Consider the following 22,465-nt stretch of genomic DNA (forward strand, 5'->3'; position numbering starts at 1 on the left):
AAAAAAAAAATTTCTCTCCCCTAAGAATTTTTATATTTAGGTCTTTAATCCATTTTGAGTTTATCTTTGTGTGTCATGTTAGGAAGTGTTCTAATTTCATTCTTTTACATGTAGCTGTGCAGCTTTCCCATCACCACTTATTGAAGAGACTATCTTTTCTCCATTGTATATTCTTGCCTCCTTTGTCAAAGACAAGGTGCCCATAGGTGCATGGATTTATCTCTGGGCTTTCTATCTTGTTTTATTGGTCTATATTTCTGCTTTTGTGCCAGTACCATACTGTCCTCTAAAGAATTCTTGACTTTAAATCCAAAGACCACACATGTGAGGGGTTGGAAGTCATAGTACCTTTGTGACCTAAATAATTCTAAGCTAGAAACAGTAGAGCATACATATTTATTGATAATTACCTTAAACATAAACAGATTAAATATTCCAACCAAAAGATGTAGACTGGCTGAATGGATACAAAAACAAAACCCATATACATGCTGCCTTTAAAAGGCTCACTTCAGATCTAGGGACACATACAGACTGAAATTAAGGGGATGGAAATATTTATTCCATACAAATGGGAATCAAAAGAAAACTGGAGTAGCAATACTCATATCAAACAAAATAAGGCTTTAAAATAAAGACTATTATAAGAGCAAAGAAGGACACAATGATCAAGGATCAATCCAAGAAGATAAAACAATTGTAAATATACATGCACCCAGGATAGGAGGATGTCAATATATGAGGCAAATACTAACAGCCATAAAAGGAGAAACCAACAGTAACACATTAATAGTTGGGGGACTTAACGCCCCACTTTCATCAATGGAAAGATCATCCAGACAGAAAATCAATAAGGAAGCACAAGCCTTAAATGACACATTCAACCAAGGGACTTAATTGATATTTATAGAGCATTCCATCTAAAATCATCAGGATATACATTCTTCTTAAGTGCACATGAAACATTCTCCATATTGATAACATGCTGGGCCACAAGGAGAGCCTAGGTAAGTTTAAGAAAACTGAAATCATATCAAGCATCTTTTCTGATCACAGCACTATGAGATAAGAAATAAATTACCAGGCGAAAACAACTGTAAAAAACACAACACTTGGAAGCTAAACAATATGCTAGTAAACAACCATTGGATTTCTGAAGAAATTAAAGAGGAAATAAAAGTATCCAGTGACAAACAAAAATGAAAGCATGATGTTCAAAATATATGGGATGAAGCAAAAGTAGTCCTAAGACAAAAGTTTATAGCAATACAATCTTACTTCAGGAAACAAACAAGAAAAATTTCAAACAACCTAATCTTACACCTAGAGCATCTAGGAAAAGAAGAAAAAACAAAACTCAAAGTTTCCTTTTAGAAGGAAAAAATCATAAATATCAGATGAAGAAATAGAAGAAATAGAGATGAAGAAACAATAGAAAAGATCAGTGAAACTAAAACCTTGCTCTTTAGAAAGATAAACAAAATTAATAAACCTCTAGCCAGACTCAGCAACAAAAATGGGGAAGGATTCAAATCAATAAAATTAAAAATGTAAAAGGAGAAGTTACAACAGACAGCACAGAAATACAAAGGATAATGAAATGCCAACAAAATGGACAACCAAGAAGAAATGGACAAATCCTTAGGAAGGTACAATATCCTCAGACTGAACCAGGAAGAAAGAGAAAATATGAACAGACAAATCACAAGTACTGAAATTGAAACTGTGATTTAAAAAATAAAAACAAAAACTCCCAGTAAACAAAAGGCCAGGAACAGATGGCTTCACAGGCAAATCTTACCAAACATTTAGAGAAGAGTTAATACCTATCCTTCTGAAACCCTTCCAAAAATTGCAGAGGGAGGAATACTCCCAAATTCATTCTATGAAGCCACCATCACCCTGATAAAGTTAGACAAAAATGCTGCAAAAAGAGGCAATGTCACCGATGAACACAGACATAAAATCCCTCAAAAAATACTAGAAAACTGACTCCAATAATATATTAGAAGGATCATATAGCATGATCAAGTGGGATTAATCCCAGGAATGCAAGAATTTTTAAATATGCACAAATCAGTGTGATACACTACATAAACAAATTGAATAAAAACCATATGATCATCTCAATAGATGCAGAAAAAGCCTTTGAAAAAGTCAACACCCATTTATGATAAAAACGTGCCAGAAAGTGGTCACTGATGGAACATATTTCAACATAATAAAGGCCGTATATGATAAACCTACAGCTAGCATCATACTCAGTGGGGAAAAACTGAAAGCATTTCCTCTAAGATCAGGAATAAGGCAAGGATATCATTTTTGCCACTTTTATTCAACACAGTTTTGGAAGTCCTAACCACAGCAGTCAGAAAAGAAAAAGAACCAATACAATATTGTAAAGTTAAAAAATTAAATTAAAAAAGAAAAGAAAAGAAAAAGAAATAAAAGGAATCCAAATTGGGAAAGAAGAAGTAAAATTGTCACTATTTGCAGATGACATGATATTGTATGTAGAAAATGCTAATGATGCTACCAGAAGACTGCTAGAGCTCATCAGTGAATTTGGTAAAGTTGCAGGATACAAAATTAATACACAGAAATCTACTGCATTTCTATACACTAATAACAAAAGAATAGGAAGAGAAATTTAAAAAACAGTTCCATTTACCATTGCATCAAAAAGAATAAAATGCTTTGGAAGAAACATATCTAAGGAGGCAAAAGCCTATACTCCAAAAATTATAAGACCTGATGAAAGAAATCAAAGATGACAAACAGATGGAAAGATATACCATGTTCTTAGACTGAAATAATCAATATTGTTAGAAGGACTATACTACTCAAGGCAAACTACAGATTCAGTGCAATCCCTATCAAATTACCAATGGCATTTTTCATATAATTGGGACAAAAAAAATTTAATTTGTATGAAAACACAAAAGACACTGAATAGCTAAAGCAATCTTGATAAAGAAAAAGAGTTGGAGGAATCAGGCTCCCTGACTCCAGACTATTTACTATAAAGCTACAGAAATCAGAACAGCTTGGTACTAGCACAAAAACAAAATTATAGATTACTGTAACAGGACATAAAGTCTAGAGAGAACCCCGCTCAACTATGGTCACCTATTCTATGACAAAGGAGACCAGCATATTCAGTGGTGAGGAGAAAGTCTCTTCAATAAGTGGTCCTGGGAAAACTGGAAAGCTACATGTAAAAGAATGAAATTAGAATCTTCTCTAAACTATACATAAAAATAACCCATTTAAAATGGGTTAAAACTCAAATGTAAGACTGAATACTGTAAAACTCTTAGTGGAAAACATAGGCAAAATACTCCTTAGCACAAATCACAGCAACAACTTTTTTGATCCTCTTAGAGTAATGGAAATAGAAACAAAAATAAGCAAATGGAACCTAATTAAATTCAAAAGCATCTGCACAGTAAAGGAAATCTTAAAAAAAAATGAGAAGGTAACCCACAGAATGGGAGAAAATAATATTTGCAAATGATTTGACTGACAAAGGATTAATCTCCAAAATTTACAAATAGTTCATGCAGCTCAATATCAAACAACAACCTAATCTATCAAAAAGCAGAAGATCTAGTACTTGTTTCTGCAAAGAAGACATATAGATGTGCCAAAGACACAGCATCACTATTAGAGAAATGCAAATCAAAGATGCTCAACATCACTAATTATTAAGAGGAATGCAAATCAAAACTATCATACAATGAGATATCACCTGACACCAGTAAGAATGGCCGTCATCAAAGTCTACAAATAATAAATGCTGGAGAGGGTGTGGAGAAAAAGGGAACCCTCCTACACTATGGATATTGTTGCAGCCACTATGGAATTATGTATGGAGGTTCCTTAAAAACCTAAAAATGGACTTACCATACCAAGCAATCCCACTCCTGGGCATATATCCAGAGAAAACCATGGTTCAAAAAGATACATGCATCCCAATGTTCATTGCAGCACTGTTTGCAAGAGCCAGAACATGGAAGCAACCAAACTGTCCACTGACAGAGGAATGGACAAAGAAGATGTGGCATATATATGCAATGGAATACTGCTTAGTCATTAAAAAAATGTAATAATGCTATTTACAGCAACATGGATCAACCTGAAGATTATCATATTAAGTCAAACACAGAAAGACAAATATCAATGATATTGCTTATATGTAGACTCTAAGGGAAGAAAAAAAGAATTTAGTTACAAAACAGGAACAGACTCACAGAATTAGAAAACAAACTTACGTTTACCGTGGGAAAGGGTGGGATGGGGAGGTATAATTGGGAGTTTGGGATTGATATATACACACTGTTACTCTTAAAATAAATAAGCAACAGGATTTTACTGTATAGCACAGGGAACTCTGCTCAATACTCATAACAACCTAAATGGGAAAGGAATTTTAAAAAGAATAGATGCGTCTATAACTGGATCACTTTGCTGTACACATGAAACTAACACAACATTGTTAATCAACAATACTCAAATATAAAATAAAAATTTAAAAGAAACGTAAGATGATTACACATTGACTTGTTTTCTCAATGCAAGTACCCATCTCTCTAGATTCGTACCGCAAATAATTTCTACAGATAAAGTTACAGGGATTATAAATTCACAATTTGGAATCATTACATTTATGAGGAAATAAACACATCTTAAGGAAAAGTCAACAAAACAATAACATGAGGAATTATATTCACAAGGATAGCAGATAATTAAATTATCAGATACTAAGTTCAAAACTGTATATTTAATATGGTTGAAGAAATTAAAGGGGCATACTCCATGACCAAGTGGGCTTTATCCCAGGGATGTAAGGATTCTTCAATATCCACACATCAATGTAATACACCACATTAACAAATTGAAAAATAAAAGCCATATGATTATCTCAGTAGATGCAGAGAAAGCCTTTGACAAAATTCAACATCCATTTATGATAAAAATCCTCCAGAAAGCAGGAATAGAAGGAACATACCTCAACATAATAAAAGCTATATATGACAAACCCACAGCAAACATTATCCTCAATGGTGAAAAATTGAAAGCATTTCCCCTGAAGTTAGGACCAAGACAAGGGTGTCCACTCTCACCACTAACTATTCAACATAGTTTTGGAAGTTTTGGCCACAGCAATCAGAGCAGAAAAAGAAATAAAAGGAATCCAGATTGGAAAAGAAGAAGTAAAACTCTCACTGTTTGCAGATGACATGATCCTCTACATGGAAAACCCTAAAGACTCCACCAGAAAATTACTAGAGCTAATCAATGAATATAGTAAAGTTGCAGGATATAAAACCAACACACAGAAATCCCTTGCATTCCTATACACTAATAATGAGAAGATAGAGAAATTAAGGAAACAATTCCATTCACCATTGCAACGAAAAGAATAAAATACTTAGGAATATATCTACCTAAAGAAAGAAAAGACTTATATATAGAAAACTATAAAACACTGGTGAAAGAAATTAAAGAGGACACTAATAGATGGAGAAATATATCATGTTCATGGATCAGAAGAATCAATATAGTGAAAATGAGTATACTTCCCAAAGCAATCTATATCCAAATGCAATCCCTATCAAGCTACCAATGGTATTTTTCACAGAGCTAGAACAAATAATTCCACAATTTGTATGGAAATACAAAAAACCTCGAATAGCCAAAGCAATCTTGAGAAAGAAGAATGGAACTGGAGGAATCAACCTGCCTGACTTCAGGCTCTACTACAAAGCCACAGTCATCAAGACAGTATGGTACTGGCACAAAGACAGAAATATAGATCAATGGAACAAAATAGAAAGCCCAGAGATAAACCCACGTACCTATGGACACCTTATCTTTGACAAAGGAGGCAAGAATATGCAATGGAGAAAAGACAATCTCTTTAACAAGTGGTGCTGGGAAAACTGATCAACCGCTTGTAAAAGAATGAAACTAGAACACTTTCTAACACCATACACAAAAATAAACTCTAAATGGATTAAAGATCTAAACATAAGACCAGAAACTATAAAACTCTTAGAGGAGAACATAGGCAAAACACTCTCCGACATACATCACAGCAGGATCCTCTATGACCCACCTTCCAGAATATTGGAAATAAAAGCAAAAATAAACAAATGGGATCTAATTAAAATTAAAAGCTTCTGCACAAGAAAAGAAACTATAAGCAAGGTGAAAAGACAGCCTTCAGAATGGGAGAAAATAATAGCAAATGAAGCAACTAACAAACAACTAATCTCAAAAATATACAAGCAACTCCTGCAGCTCAATTCCAGAAAAATAAACGACCCAATCAAAAAATGGGCCAAAGAACTAAATAGACATTTCTCCAAAGAAGACATACAGATGGCTAACAAACACATGAAAAGATGCTCAACATCACTCATTATCAGAGAAATGCAAATCAAAACCACTATGAGGTACCATCTCATGACAGTCAGAATGGCTGCGATCCAAAAGTCTACAAGCAATAAATGCTGGAGAGGGTGTGGAGAAAAGGGAACCCTCTTACACTGTTGGTGGGAATGCAAACTAGTACAGCCACTATGGAGAACAGTGTGGAGATTCCTTAAAAAACTGGAAATAGAACTGCCATATGACCCAGCAATCCCACTGCTGGGCATACACACCGAGGAAACCAGAGTTGAAAGAGACACATGTACCCCAATGTTCATCGCAGCACTGTTTATAATAGACAGGACATGGAAGCAACCTAGATGTCCATCAGCAGATGCATGGATAAGAAAGCTGTGGTACATATGCACAATGGAGTATTACTCAGCCATTAAAAAGAATACATTTGAATCAGTTCTAATGAGGTGGATGAAACTGGAGCCTATTATACAGAGTAAAGTAAGCCGGAAAGAAAAATACCAATCCAGTATACTAACGCATATATATGAATTTAGAAAGATGGTAATGATAACCCTGTATATGAGACAGCAAAAGAGACACAGATGTATAGAACAGTCTTTTGGACTCTGTGGGAGAGGGAGGCAGGGGATGATTTGGGAGAATGGCATTAAAACATGTATAATATCATATAAGAAATGAATCACCAGCCCAGGTTTGATGCAGGATACAGGAAGCTTGGGGCTGGTACACTGGGATGACCCAGAGGGATGGTATGGGGAGGGAGGTGGGAGGGGGGTTCAGGATGGGGAACACGTGTACACCCGTGGTGGATTCATGCTGATGTATGGCAAAACCAATACAATATTGTAGAGTAAAAAAAAAAGTAAAGGGGGAATAAAAGTCTGAGAGGATATTTAATGTTTGGGCATACTTGAAAAGAATCAAGTACACTAATTGAAATGAGAACCTTAATGGAAATATTACAAAATTTATTAGACTCAGTTGGGTAGAAAATTAGAAGAAAAATCTGAAGAAATTTCTCAGTGAACAATCCAGAAAGATTAAGATATGGAGAATGTAAGATAATGGAGTGATAAAGTTCAAATGCATCTTATTGAAACACTATAGATAATTGTGGGAAAGCAATGTTCAAATAATGGCTGAGAATTTTCCAGAATTTATGATAAAGATAAGTGTATATTAAAGTTAATGAATACCTAGATACATTTTAGTGAAACTTCAGAAAATATTAAAATGAACCTGAGATAAAACTATCACGGGTTGATGATTAAACATAACAAACAACAGTAAGAGCTTCTAGTTCTGGCCACTGTCAGGTAGCTCCTATTGGATCAATCCTCCCACAGAAAATAACTACAAACTCTGTAGTCTCATTCATTCATTCATACATACATATACATATATATATATATATATATATATATATATATATATATATATGATTCTGTGTGTGTATGTATATATGCACCATGCAGGTTGGTTAAAATTCAGATATAATTGAAACCTCACAGTATTACTGGTTTAAAGTGGCAGAATGTAGAGTTTGAAGTAAACACAAGCTGGAAAGGGAGATAGGAAATCTTAGGACAGGAAAGACAGAGGTTGCAGTTGGGGTTCAAACAAATTAACTGCCTACTTTAAGAAATATCACACTCTTTGTAAGAGCATAACTGAATTCAGAGCTTCTACAACATTATCATTCAAATTGTCCAAGATACTAAATAATGAGTATACAAACCAACTGGAAAATATGAACCACACTCAGCAGAAAAGGCAATTAAAGGATAACAACCCTCAGATGTCCCAAATGATGGAACCTGCAGGAAAGGATTTTTTAAATAACTATCATAATTGTGCTCGAGGACAAAAAGGAAAATAGAGTTGGCTCTAGAAACGTGCAGAGGTTAGGGCCCTGACCCTCCAAGCAGTGGAAAATCTATCTATAACATATAGTCAGCCCTCTATATCTACACTTCCTCCATATCTGTGGTTCCACCTTCACAGATTCAACCAAATGCAAATCGTATAGTATGGTAGTATTTACTATTGGAAAAAAATGCACAAATAAGTGGACCCCTGGAGTTTAAACTCATTTTGTCCAAGGGTTAACTATATGTTTATAATGAATGGACAGGAAACCTCAGCAAACAGGAACTAGAAAATAGAAACAAATGGAAATTTTATACAGTGAGATTTCAATATTTGAAACAGTAAGAATAATATGTTCAAAGTTTTGAAGAAAATTAGAAATCTAATCTATCTAGAAAACTGTCTTTCTTCAATAAGGATGAAATAATGACATCTCTAGCCTAACAAACACATTAAGTTCACTTCTGTCTCATCTAGCTTTTACAAGATGTACTTAGGAAGAAGAGTGTAGCTTATGTATAATTTCACATGCATGCAGTATTCCCAATAAAACTTTTTAAAAATTCTATATCTGTAGCAGAAGTTTAACAATGGAAACAGCCTATGATGAAGGCGGAAAAAGGCATTGGGGAAAAACTATTAAAGAAAATTATTTATAGCTTTATATGTGAGATATTCATCCAAAGGCCCAAAGTATACATGAAAGAAAGGGGGAGGGCTCATGTGAGATGAAAAAGGACAGGATTCTACTCTGATGAAGGGGATCATAGCTGAGAAACACATAGCTGGCTCATCAGACATCAGAATGCACTCACTGTAGAAAGAATAAGATCCAGACGGACACATCAGGAGTGAAGAGCATCAGATACCCATTCTGCTTTACAATTTTATGTTACCCTTAACCTTTATGGATCCTTCCCAGCCAAGAAAATACACAGCCAAAATATGTTGAAGCTATTTACCTCCTTCCTCCCTCCTCTTTTTCTCTTTTTGTTGTTATTCCCAGAAAGAGAGACTGTGTTACAAATAAACATACAGTTAAAGAATACAAAGAGGTAGAGGGAAGGAGGAAAAAAAAATTTTTTCCCCTTCAGACTTTAGAGGCCGTCTATATCTTATCAAAACAGAAACAAAGATTGATTTCTATTTGTGAAAATAAAATCGTATAAGAAAATACTTACAGGATTTGAATGGTGTCATTTACTTTCAATACTATTTGCTGTATATCAGGATCTTTCATTGTGCTGAAGCTTAAAATGTAATCCATCAGTTCAGTTCAGTTCAGTCGCTCAGACATGTCCGACTCTTTGCGACCCCATGAATTGCAGCATGCCAGGCTTCCCTGTCCATCACCAACTCCTGGAGTTCACTCAAACTCACGTCCATCGAGTCAGTGATGCCATCCAGCCATCTCATTCTCTGTCGTCCCCTTCTCCACCTGCCCCCAATCCCTCCCAGCATCAGAGTCTTTTCCAATGAGTCAACTCTTCCCACGAGGTGGCCAAAGTATTGGAGTTTCAGCTTCAACATCACTCCTTCCAATGAACACCCAGGACTGGTCTCCTTTAGAATGGACTGGTTGGATCTCCTTGCAGTCCAAGGGACTCTCAAGAGTCTTCTCCAACACCACAGTTCAAAAGCATCAATTCTTTGGCACTGAGCTTTCTTCACAGTCCAATTCGCACATCCATACATGACCACTGGATAAACCATACCCTTGACTAGACAGACATTTGTTGGCAAAGTAATGTCTCTGCTTTTCAATATGCTATCTAGGTTGGTCATAACTTTCCTTCCAAGGAGTAAGCATCTTTTAATTGCATGGCTGCAATCACCATCTGCAGTGATTTTGGAGCCCAAAAACATAAAGTCTGACACTGTTTCCACTGTTTCCCCATCTATTTCCCATGAAGTGATGGGACCAGATGCCATGATCTTGGTTTTCTGAATGTTGAGCTTTAAGCCAACTTTTTCACTCTCTACTTTCACTTTCATCAAGAGGCTTTTGAGTTCCTCTTCACTTTCTGCCATAAGGGAGGTGTCATCTGCATATCTGAGGTTATTGATATTTCTCCTGGCAATCTTGATTCCAGCTTGTGCTTCTTCCAGCCCAGCGTTTCTCACGATATGCTCTGCATATAAGTTAAATAAGCAGGGTGACAATATATAGCCCTGATGTACTCCTTTTCCCATTTGGAACCAGTCTGTTGTTTCATGTCCAGTTCTAACCGTTGCTTCCTGACCTGCATATAGTTTTCTTAAGAGGCAGGTCAGGTGGTCTGGTATTCCCATCTCTTTCAGAATTTTCCACAGTTTATTGTGATCCACACAGTCAAAGGCTTTGGCATAGTCAATAAAGCAGAAATAGATGTTTTTCTGGAACTCTCTTGCATTTTCAATGATCCAGCGGATGTTGTCAATTTGATCTCTGGTTCCTCTGCCTTTTCTAAAACCAGCTTGAACATCTGGAAGTTCACGGTTCATGTACTGCTGAAGCCTGGTTTGGAGAATTTTGAGCATTACTTTACTAGCGTGTGAGATGAGTGCAATTGTGCGGTAGTTTGAGCATTCTTTGGCATTGCCTTTCTTTGGGATTGGAATGAAAACTGACCTTTTCCAGTCCTGTGGCCACTGCTGAGTTTTCCAAATTTGCTGACATATTGAGTGCAGCACTTTCACAGCATCATCTACCAGGATTTGAAATAGCTCAACTGGAATTCCATCACCTCCACTAGCTTTGTTCGTAGTGATGCTTTCTAAGGCCCACTTGACTTCACATTCCAGGATATCTGGCTCTAGGTGAGTGATCACACCATTGTGATTATCTGGGTCGTGAAGCTCTTTTTTGTACAGTTCTTCTGTGTATTCTTGCCACCTCTTCTTAATATCTTCTGCTTCTGTTAGGTCCATACCAGTTCTGTCCTTTATCGAGCCCATCTTTGCATGAAATGTTCCATAGGATAACGTATTTAAATATTGATAACTTTAGAGATGTTCTGACCAGAAGGATAGTTTTTAAATTATAACTCTTAACCTGAAAGATCAAAACAGTAATAGCCCATTATGAAAATGGACATAGCACAGATATATTCATATTGACCATACTTCAGTTACACTTGAGAGTAACAGCATTTTTAATCACTTAATGTAAATGGGCTCAATGTAAATACTATAGAATACATACATCAAAGATTCAGGTGATTCATGAAGATTAAGTAGTATGCATATAATTTGTTATTTTATGAATATTAGTGTGCCTTCTTTGACTTTGTTCATTTTCTACTTGCAGTTAGCAACTGGAAGTTTTCTTTTTATTTGCATATAAAATGTAGTTTTTCTCTTTAGTAAAGCTACATAGGAAAAAAAGGTAAAACTGAATATTTCCCATGACATTTCATTAAAAAAACAGGTCTTCCAGTTGGTAGATGTCTAAACCAGAGTTTAAAATTTATGTTACATAATAAGAGTCTATATCTAGTGTTTATTGTTTATTTTGCCTGATTTTCCAATGTCTTGGGAAAGCAGAGTGCTATTAGGTTTTCCTAACATTTTCATTTTCATTTTCTATGAAAAGATTAAACTTATGAAAAGATTAAACTGCTTTGAAAATTAATACTGAAAGATTCCAATTCATATTTTCTTGTTATCTCTTTCTTGAGAGGTAAAGTGGCAATAAAATGAATGAAAGAATTAAAGTGAAATGAATTATTTTCTACTTATCTGAAATATACTATGATTCGCACTATATAATATTGTCAATGATAGTTATAGGACTGTGCTATTTAGGCTTTTATAGAGCTGAGTTAGCTGAACTGAATTAATGATTGATTTCTAAAAGCTTCCCTTAAGTAATATTAATCTATTTTTACCTTTTTATATCCTAGGTGCCCAAACCAGTAGATTATTCTTGCCAACCCTGGTAAGTATTAAAAATGTTTATGTCGCTGAGTTGAAATACCATACCTTTAGCTCAAGGACGGCTTAAATATGGGAGTAGTAAACTACATTCCATTTCCGTTTGTCCTGGCTAAAGATGTTTTCACATGTAACAGAACACCATAATGAATTTATATACTGCTGAGCTTTTCCATATCTTTATCAGAGAGTGGTGCATGTGAGTATAAGCGCAAGTACTTGGCTGTAAATCCAAAGTTTTTCATAGCCAAAAGTGGAATGGGACATGGGCAAATATGCATATTGTATTTTAGAATAGATTTCATGAAGTTGAGGGTGGGGGGAAATGTATAATTTCATTGTCTGCAACAAAACTTAGCCCAGAAAGGATTGTTACTGTTTGGTTGCTAAGTCGTGTCTGACTTTTGCAACCCCATGGACTACAGCACACCAGGCTTCCCTGTCCTTCACTATCTCCCAGAGTTTGCTCAAATACATGTCCATTGAATCAGTGTCATTTTCTGTAGCCACCTCCTCCTCCTGCCCTCAATCTTTCCCAGCATTAGAGTCTTTACCAATGAGTTGGCTCTTTGCATCAGGTGGCCAGAGTATTGGAGCTTCAGCTCCATCATCAGTCCTTCTAATGAACATTTAGGGTTAATTTCTTTTAAGATTGACTGTTTTGATCTGCTTGCAGTCCAAGGGACTCTCAAAAGTCTTCTCCAGCACCATGATGCAAAAGCATCAATTCTTCAATTTTCGGCCTTCTTTATGGTCCAACTCTCACATCCATACCTGACTACTGGAAAAACCATAGCTTTGACTATCCTTTTCCTCCATCTGTTTGCTATGATGGGACCAGATGCCATGATCTTTGTTTTTTGAATGTTGAGTTTTAAGCTAGTTTTTTCACTCTCTTCTCTCACTCTCATCAAGAAGCTCTTCAGTCCCTCTTCACTTTCTGCCATTAAAGTGGTAGCATCTGTATATCTGAAGTTTTTGATATTTCTCCTAGCAATCTTGATTCTGGCTTGTGATTCAGGCAGCCCAACATTTCATGTGATATACTTTACATATAAGTTAAATAAGCAGGGTGACAATATACAGCTTTGATGTACTCCTTTCCCAGTTTTGAACCAGTACAGTGTTACATGTCCAGTTCTAACTGTTGCTTGTTGACGTGCATACACGTTTCTCCGGAGATGGATAAGGTGGTCTGGTATTCCCATCTCTAAGAACTTTTCACAGTTTGATGTGATTTACACAGTCAAAGGCTTTAGTGTAGTCAATGAAGCAGAAGTAGATGTTTTTCTGGAATTCCCTTGCTTTCTCCATGATGTTGGCATTTGATGGTTCCTCCACCTTTTCTAAACCCAGCTTGAACATCTGGAAGTTCTTGGTTCATGTACTGTTGAAGCATAGCTTAAAGGATTTTGAGCATGAGAGTATAACCTTGTTAGCTTGTGAAATGAGCGTAATTGTAAGGTAGTTTGAATACTCTTTGGCATTGGAATGAAAACTGACCTTTTCCAGTCCTGTGGCCACTGCTGAATTTTTCAAATTTGCTGACATATTGAGTGAAGCACTTTCACAGCATCATCTTTTAGAGTTTGAGATAGCTCAGCTGGAATTCCATCACCGCCACTAGCTTTGTTTGTAGTAATGCTTCCTACGTCCACTTGACTTCATACTCTAGGATGTCTGGCTCTAGGTGAGTGACCACATCATTGTGGTTATCTGGGTCATTAAGACCTTTTTTGTATAATTCTTCTATGTGTTCTTGCCACCTTTTCTTAATCTCTTATGTTTCTATAGATCCTTATCATTTCTGTCCTTTATCATGCCCATCCTTGTATGAAATATTCCCTTGATATCTCCAATTTTCTTAAAGAGATCTCTATTCTTTCCCATTCTATAGTTTTCCTCTGTTTCTTTGCATTGTTCCTTATACACATGTTGGAAAGATGAAATAAAATGTGTATAATACTAAGTACATAATAAGTACCCAAAATATCTTAATTAGCATCATATGTTTGATTATAACTATTCTAAATAGTTTTTCTGGTTGAAGATGTCATTTTCTCGTAAACTCATAATGTCTAAAAAGTAATAATAATTATCTATTGTTTCCTTGTTTCTGTTAGTGATATGGCTAACCTCCTCTTAAAATGACTGCATCTATTTTCATTTTCTTGATATTGAAATATATGCATACAAATTAGAAATCAGGGTATGAATATAAATGAGGTATTCTGAGAGTATATAGTAAGTACTAGTTCAGTTTGAAAGTGTAGGTAACACCTGAGTTTCTTGATATTTTAAACTGATCATTTTCTGTTATATAACCAAAGCATGAAAAATGTCAGGTTACTGTAGGAACACATTGTCCATAGTATGGGATCGTTTTCTCAGCAGTCTTACTCTTCCTCCCCAGCCACATCTGCTTTGTGTAATCATTGTCTATTTTCTCTGACATCCTTCCCTGGCTTTAACACTGAGCCCACTGAGAAATTACAGCAGGTCTGTGATAGAACTACAAATCTTTGCTATATGTTTACCTCTTTTAAGACAAATTTGAGGTCTTAGTTTTCGTGGAATTAAAGACTGTAACCCTGACAAATTAATTTTGGAACAGAACTGATAGCATGGATAATCAAACTGTAAAACATCAAGAACTGGTGAAATCATGAAAGCGTGCTAATAGTTTCCTTCTCTTTTCTTTTACTATTTCTATATAAGAATGCATAATAGTTACAAAACTAATGACGTTAGAGAAATACGAATGCCATATACAAGATAGATTTTATGAAATAAACTGATTTGATACCTGAGAACCATTCAGAACACAGGAGATTAGCTTTTGAATCCTTTCTTTTAAAATGTACCCTTGCCAATATGTAAAATTCTATTGAAATTATGACCAAATAGTATTGTTTCTAATGATAAAAAAAATCAAGATGTTTAGATGAAGGAACACCCTTGAAAACAGTAAGAAATAAAGATAATAGAATTTCAAAATTACTTTTTCTTTTCTAAGAAACTTGGGACAGTTTCTTCACACTAAGCAGGCAGTTTCATGTGAAATGCTTTCTGCTAAGGAACAAAATGATCAACCATATCAGAAAATGAAACCTTCAATTTTAGAAAAACTAAACTGTTTAGAGAAAAATTACACTGTGGTTTTCAAGTCATTAAGAGGACTTCCCTGATAGCTTAGTCTCAGTTGGTAAAGAATCTGCCTGCAATGAAGGAGACCCCAGTTTGATTCCTGGGTCAGGAAGATCTCCTGGAGAAGGGATAGACTACCTACTCCAGTGCTTTTGATCTTCCCTTGTGGCTCAGCTGGTAAAGAATCCGCCTGCAGTGCGGGAGACCTGGGATCTATCCCTGGGTTGGGAAGATCCCCTGGAAAAAGGAAAGGCTGCCCACTCCTGTATTCTGGCCTGAAGAATTAATTACATGAACTGTATAGTCCATGGGGTCACAAAGAGTCAGACAGGACTGAGCGATTTTCACTTTCTCAAGTCATTAAGGAGTTGAATAGCCTTGTTATTTTCACATTTTAAAGCTGTTCCCATAAGGTAAACTTTGTCTCTTTTATAAGCCATGAAATAAAACAGAGTTCAAGGTGATTATCTTCAGTCTGTGTTTTTGGGTGTCATGAAGACTGGGGTGAGACATGGGGCTTACATCTGGGGAACTGTCTGAAAATCCTTATGGAGAAAAGGATGCAGATACCAGTGTCCCTGCCTCATCCTCCAAGAAGTCAGACAACTTAACTTTCCCTCCCTTAGCAAGAGACATGAATTAGAGGGTATATTACTTGGAAAAATCGAGTCATATGAGGCCTAGACTTGGAAAGAGCAGGCCCAGCAAAAATTGGCAGAGATGCTATACTGAAAACAGATCAGTCAAATTAAGGAAAGTCAGTATACAGACTGACGATGATCCTCAGATCCTTTGTATAGCTCAGTTACAGTGCTGCGACAGCTGTGTCTACACATGGACTACTCTCTTCTTCCATCCAGATAGGAATTTGGAGGATTTTTCTCTAAAGAAATGGAATAGACTCAGAATTAAAAAACCTAAAATCCAGCCCCATCATCAGCTTCTTCCCACATGATCAGATTCCAACCCAGTGAGCCTCCCATACTGCCCCCACACAGAACTCCCAGTCAGTTCTTGGATGCCTTTCTCGCTTTCTTTTTTTTTTAATTGAAGGATAATTGCTTTACAGAATTTTGTTGTTTTCTGTCAAACCTCAACATGAACCAGTCATAGGTATACATATATCCCCTCCCTTTTGAACCTCACCATTCCATCCTTCTAGGTTGATACAGAGCCCTGTTTAAGTTTCCTGAGCCATACAGCAAAATGTGAGCAGACAACAAAGAGTAACCAGACATTTGAGAAAAGCCTTGAAGTAAAGAAAAAAATAAATGTCAAAAAGAAACTTGGAAGAATTACAAACATTAGCATGGGCAGAAGAGAGAAGCCTTTAATTTATATTCTCAGAATTAAGAGATAATATATCCATACATGTGAGCTGGATGTTTTATAAAAGAGATAGAGATTGAGAATGAAAAAGAGCTCTCTAAGTATTGAGTAGAGAAATTGGAAAATAAAGTTGAATAAATCCTCTAGAAAATCAGAGAGATAATAGAGAAAAGATAGAGCAGACAACTGACCTGAGAAGTCCGGCCTTCATTTAATAGGAATTTGAGAAAGAGAAACTAACAACAATTATATATATATATAAAAAGATAAAACCAAAAATTTTTTAGAACTAAAGGCTATATGACTCTACATCAAAGATGCTCCTGAGAGCCCAGGACAACACTGAACTTTTTAGTAGAGCATATAACCAGAAGGCTTATTATTATGAACTTTGCTATACAGAGCAATGAATTTGAGTTCCAGAGAGGGAAAAAAAAAAGACAAAGACTCGGAAATCAGAATGGCATTGAATTGGAAGTTAGAAAAGCAGAACAGGGCCTTAAAATTTGAGAAGAAAATGATTTGTCACCTAGAATTATTTATCCAGCCAAATTGTGAATTAAGGATTATTAAGTAAAATACAAATATCATAGATATAAGACCTTCTAAGAATTACATCCCATATATTTGTTTAAGATCTGAGGAATTAGCTAGTAAACCAGGAAAGAGGGAGATACAAAATCTAGGAAATGGGAATGAAGGGATTCCAGGACTACACTAATTTAGCAGGCTTGGAGAGAAAGCAGTGGCGATTAGACCAAGAGGGTGGAGGGTTTGGGGAAAATGGATGTCTCCATAGAAAGAATTAATAGGTACAGTACATGGTGCTGAACAGGTATCACTGGGGGGTTTATAATTCGTTTGGAGAATTTGGAAAAAAAAAATTTGGGTAGAGACAAAGAAGCTTGAGCAAACAAAAACTTGAGGACTTGTTTGTTGATGTCGGATGTTCTTCGAATATGACAACATAACAAAACTGGGTCAGATGATGGCTGGGCTTTGGGGCAGTTTCAGAAAGGAGAGTGAGGGGCAGCACTATGATGGCATGAGTGTAAGTGGAGAAACAGTGGTTTTCTGTCCTGGGATCTGAAATTGATAAAAACTCAAGGCGAAGAGAGAAGGAGGGCCTGAGAAAATATTTGAAAAGATTATAGCCAAATACTTCCCTAACATGAGAAAGGAAACATTTACTCAAATCCAGGAAGTGCAGTGTTCCTTCCATACAAGATAAACCAAGGAGGAACATTTTAACATGTATTAATCAGACAAAAATAAAAGACAAAGAAAAAAATATTAAAGTCAACAAGGGAAAAGCAAAAAATAACATACAAGGGAATCCTGATAAGGTTATCTGCTGATTTTTAAGCAGAAATTCTGCAGACCAGAGGGAGGCACAATATATTTAATGTGATGAAAGGGAAAAACCTACAACCAAGAATACTCTATCCAGGAAGGCTCTCAGTCAGATTCAATGGAGAAATCAGAAGTTCCACAGATAAGCAAAAACTAAGAGAATTCAGCACCACCAGACCACCTTTGCAACAAATGCTAAAGGAACTTCTGTAGGTGGAAAAGAAAAGGCCACAGCTAGAATCAAGAAAACCACAAATGCGAAATCTCACTGGTAAGAGAGATTTTCCTAAACATAGGATATCATCCATATACAAATATGATATCAAAACCAGCAATTTTGAGAAGAGGGGAATACAAATGCAGGATACTGGAGATGAACTTGAAATTAAGGGATCAGCAACATAAAACAATTGTGTATATTTGTAGACTGCTATATCAAAATGTCATGGGAGATACATAATGGGAGAAGACAGGATGGCAGGGTAGAAGGACATGAATTCACATTAGATACAGCCAAGAGGTTCATTAAAAGATGCTGAACACTGCTAATTATTAGAGAAATGCAAATCAAAACTACAATGAGGAATCACCTCACACCAGTCATTATGACCATCATCAAAAAATCTACAAACAATAAGTGCTCCAGATGGTGTGGAGAAAGGTGAACCCTCCTACACTGTTGGTGGGAATGTAAATTGGTGCAGTTCACTATAGAGAACAGTATTTAGGTTCCTTACAAAACTAAAAATAAAGCTACCATATGATCCAGCAGTCCCACACCTGGGCATATACTTGGAGAAAACCATGGTTCAAAAGGATACTTGAATCCCAGTGTTCATTGCCATGCTGTTTACAATAGCGAAGACATGGAAGCAACCCATAACTCCAGTGATGGATGAATGGATAAAGATATGGTACATATATACAAAAGGTATAACTTAGCCATAAAAAGAATGAAATAACTCAGCCATAGAAAAAGAATGAAATAATGCTATCTGCAGCAACATGGATAGACTTGGAGATTATCATACTAAGTGAAGTGAGACAGAGAAAGACAAATATATGACATCAGTTTATATACAGAGTCTTAAAAAATAATACAAATGAACTTATTCACAAAACAAACAGACTCATAGACTTAGAGAACTTAGGGTTACTGAGAGGAAAGGTCAGGCAGGAGGGATAGATTGGGAGTTTGGGACTGACATGTACATACTGCTATACTGAAAATAGATAATCAATAAGGATCTACTGTATAGCATAGAGAACTCTGCTTGATCTCTGTAATAACCTAAATGAGAAAATAATTTTGAAACAGAATACACACACACACACACGTATATATAACTGAGTCACTCTGCTGTCAGATGAAACTAAACAACATTGTTAATCTAATATACTCCAATATAAAATAAAAATTTTTAAATGCTGTACCCATGGTGGTTCAGTGGTAAAGAATCCACCTGCCAATGCAGGAAATGCAGCTTTGATCCCTGAGTCAAAAAGATTCCCTGGAGAAGGAAATGGCAAACCACTCCAGTATTCTTGCCTGGAAAATTCCACGGACAGTGGAGCCTGGTGGGCTATAGTCCATGAGGTTGCAAAGAGTCGGACACAACTTAGCAACTAAACAAGAACAACAACATATATTTTAACTTAAAATAAACTACATTCAGTTCAGTTCAGTCGCTCAGTCGTGTCCGACTCTTTGCGACCCCATGAATCACAGCACGCCAGGCCTCCCTGTCCATCACAAACTCCCGGAGTTCACTCAGACTCAAGTCCATCGAGTTAGTGGTGCCATCCAGCCATCTCATCCTCTGGCGTCCCCTTCTCCTCGTGCCCTCAATCCCTCCCAGCATCAGTCTTTTCCAATGAGTCAGCTCTTCGCATGAGGTGGCCAAAGTACTGGAGTTTCAGCTTCAGCATCATTCCCTCCAAAGAAATCCCCTACATTACCACTCCAAAAAAAAAAAAAAAAAACCCAACCTCCTGGGAACCACAAACCAAAAATCTACAATTGAAACACACAATTAAAAAAACAAAGCAATCCAAACACATCACTAAAGATAGACATCAAATGACAAGAGGAGAGAACAAAAGAGGAGGGGAAGAGAAAAGATCTTCAAAAACAAATTCAGTCTCCTTGAACTGAACCAGGAATAAATGGAAAGTATGTGAACAGACCAATCATAAGAATATTTTAACATTGAATTTGTCCCTTTTAATGTTGTGGAATTTTTGTATGCTTAAGCCAGCAGAGTTTGGGAACAACAGAATTTTGGTTTTGAAAATATCTTTTAAAAATTCTATTTGCTACTAGTAGTTTCTTAAGAAAATTGGTTATCAAAATTGTGGACTAAGAATTAATCTTATATCTAAAAAATAATTATTTAAAAATAATTTAAATTGTCCCTAAATTTTCTTAATACTCAAAGGAGATTTTATTTCATACTGTTTTACCTAGAAAATGTGAAATTTTGGAGGAATGTGGGTATATGTGTGCACGTGTCTATATCTGAGTGTGTCTTACATGGGCCATCCTTCCCTAAAGTCTTTTTCCTTCTTGACACTAAACTCTCCACAGCCCTCTCCCATGGATGGTAGCCTACCAGGCTCCTCTGTCCATGGGATTTTCCAGGCAATAGTCCTGGAGTGGATTGCCATTTCCTTCTCCAGGGGATCTTCCCAACCCAGGGATCGAACCCCAGTCTCCTGCATTGTAGACAGACGCTTTACCATCTGAGCCACCAGGGAAGTCCCTCTCTGACCCAATACCCAGTAAATTCCTCCCTTTGTTCCATTTATTTATTGATAAATGTTTAGTGTGTTTGGCATTGTTCACTTCACTGTTGTAATCTTTGTAGAGACTAAAGTATCTTTGTTTGAATGTATTTAAAGGACATTTTTCTGCATTATTTTTTGAATTAGTATAGCAGTAAAAACAGTTCAGATCTGCCACTAAATTAAAATCCTGACAGATACTTATTTTTAGCCTCTGTTCTCTTTCAGGTACATTACCTAAATTTTCTGTGTCCTTGTTTCTCAAAGGTATGCTGGAGCCATGGAAAGACTGCAGGCAGAGACTGAACTTATTAACAGGGTAAACAGTACTTACCTTGTGAGACACAGGACCAGAGAGTCAGGAGAATACGCAATTAGCATTAAGTAAGTAGGACAAGAAATGGCTTTCCTGTTTTCATAATTGCATAGATCATCTGACATGTACAACACTGAAGTTGAAAACCAAGGTTCTAATTGCTGCAGAAATAATGCATCATCTCTCTAGACAGTTCATTAATACTTGAAAATATCTGTGAGAAAAAAATGATATTAAGTGTTATAGGCTGCTAATTGGCATACCAGATTTCTTTCATAACACTGTGCTTTGGTGACTTGATGCGTGTATGTTTCTAGTAAATCCTAAGAATTATAAATTACCAGATTTTATTTTGTTTTCTGTATTCTCAAACTGATCTTATAAATAAATTGGGCAGAATGATTGGTCAAATCTACTGCCCCCCCAATCTCACTTCAAAAATTGGTTGTAAAAAAAAAAAAAAAAAAAGAGAAAAACTGGTTGTACCTTCAACCAATCTAGTGAATATATTTTGTTAATTAGCTGTCACCAGTGTATTGGCATAGGTATATATTTTGTCTTCGGAATTAATTCCTATAATGTTATTGGGGCATGCCCTCTGGTAATTATTGATTTCTACTGATTAAAAACACATTTATATTCATAAGTTATCCATTGCCCACAGGTACAATAATGAAGCAAAGCACATCAAGATTTTAACAAGAGATGGCTTTTTTCACATTGCGGAAAATAGAAAGTTTAAAAGTTTAATGGTAAGCATTGATTAGTTCTTTTCAATCTGTGGTCCTTAATTTTCCCTTATCGGAAAGGTCAGTTTAGTTCTATAGTTTCTTGGAAATTTTGCTTGCTGACACATTTAAAGAGAATAATATCTTAATTTTGCAGCACAGTCCTGAAAATTTAAAGAATTCTGGTTAAGTTTTATATTACTCTAAACATATTTTTCATTGTAAACTAAGTTTGCAAGTTTAAGATAATATTTCAGGGTCCACACTATATGATTCTTAGAACTATAGACACATTCAGGTTCGTTTCATGCAAAATACAATATACTGTCAAATGGAAAACCTTTTTGTATTTTCTAGTCTAAGTGACTTGTGCTACAGTTCTTCTTCATTACCTTCGACAATTAAACATTAACAAGATCACACTTTTACCATATGACAGTGATTTCATAGCAATTTTATATTTAAATTGAAACAGTATATTGTTACCAAGTTGCTTCATATAAAGATGATTCTGATTTTTAAAAGTGCAACTTAGCATACAGGAATATTATGTATTGTCATAGAAACAATACATACATATCATTGCATGTGCACTGTTAACAGTAAA

General features: G+C 35.9%; 1 protein-coding gene across 15 annotated transcripts in view; it reads left to right on the forward strand.

Moving 5' to 3' along the window:
- The window catches only part of VAV3 (vav guanine nucleotide exchange factor 3), a 645,240-nt gene that overhangs the window by 591,607 nt on the left and 31,168 nt on the right, over window positions 1–22,465 (forward strand). For all 15 annotated transcript variants that reach the window (XM_055584919.1, XM_055584920.1, XM_055584918.1 and 12 more), the window contains 3 exons: window positions 12,171–12,205; window positions 21,082–21,198; window positions 21,795–21,882. In XM_055584919.1, the coding sequence (XP_055440894.1) occupies window positions 12,171–12,205; window positions 21,082–21,198; window positions 21,795–21,882 (240 nt within the window). The remainder of the gene's footprint in view (window positions 1–12,170; window positions 12,206–21,081; window positions 21,199–21,794; window positions 21,883–22,465) is intronic.

The sequence above is a fragment of the Bubalus kerabau genome, chromosome 6, assembly GCF_029407905.1.
Source record: "Bubalus kerabau isolate K-KA32 ecotype Philippines breed swamp buffalo chromosome 6, PCC_UOA_SB_1v2, whole genome shotgun sequence".
Taxonomy (NCBI): domain Eukaryota; kingdom Metazoa; phylum Chordata; class Mammalia; order Artiodactyla; family Bovidae; genus Bubalus; species Bubalus kerabau.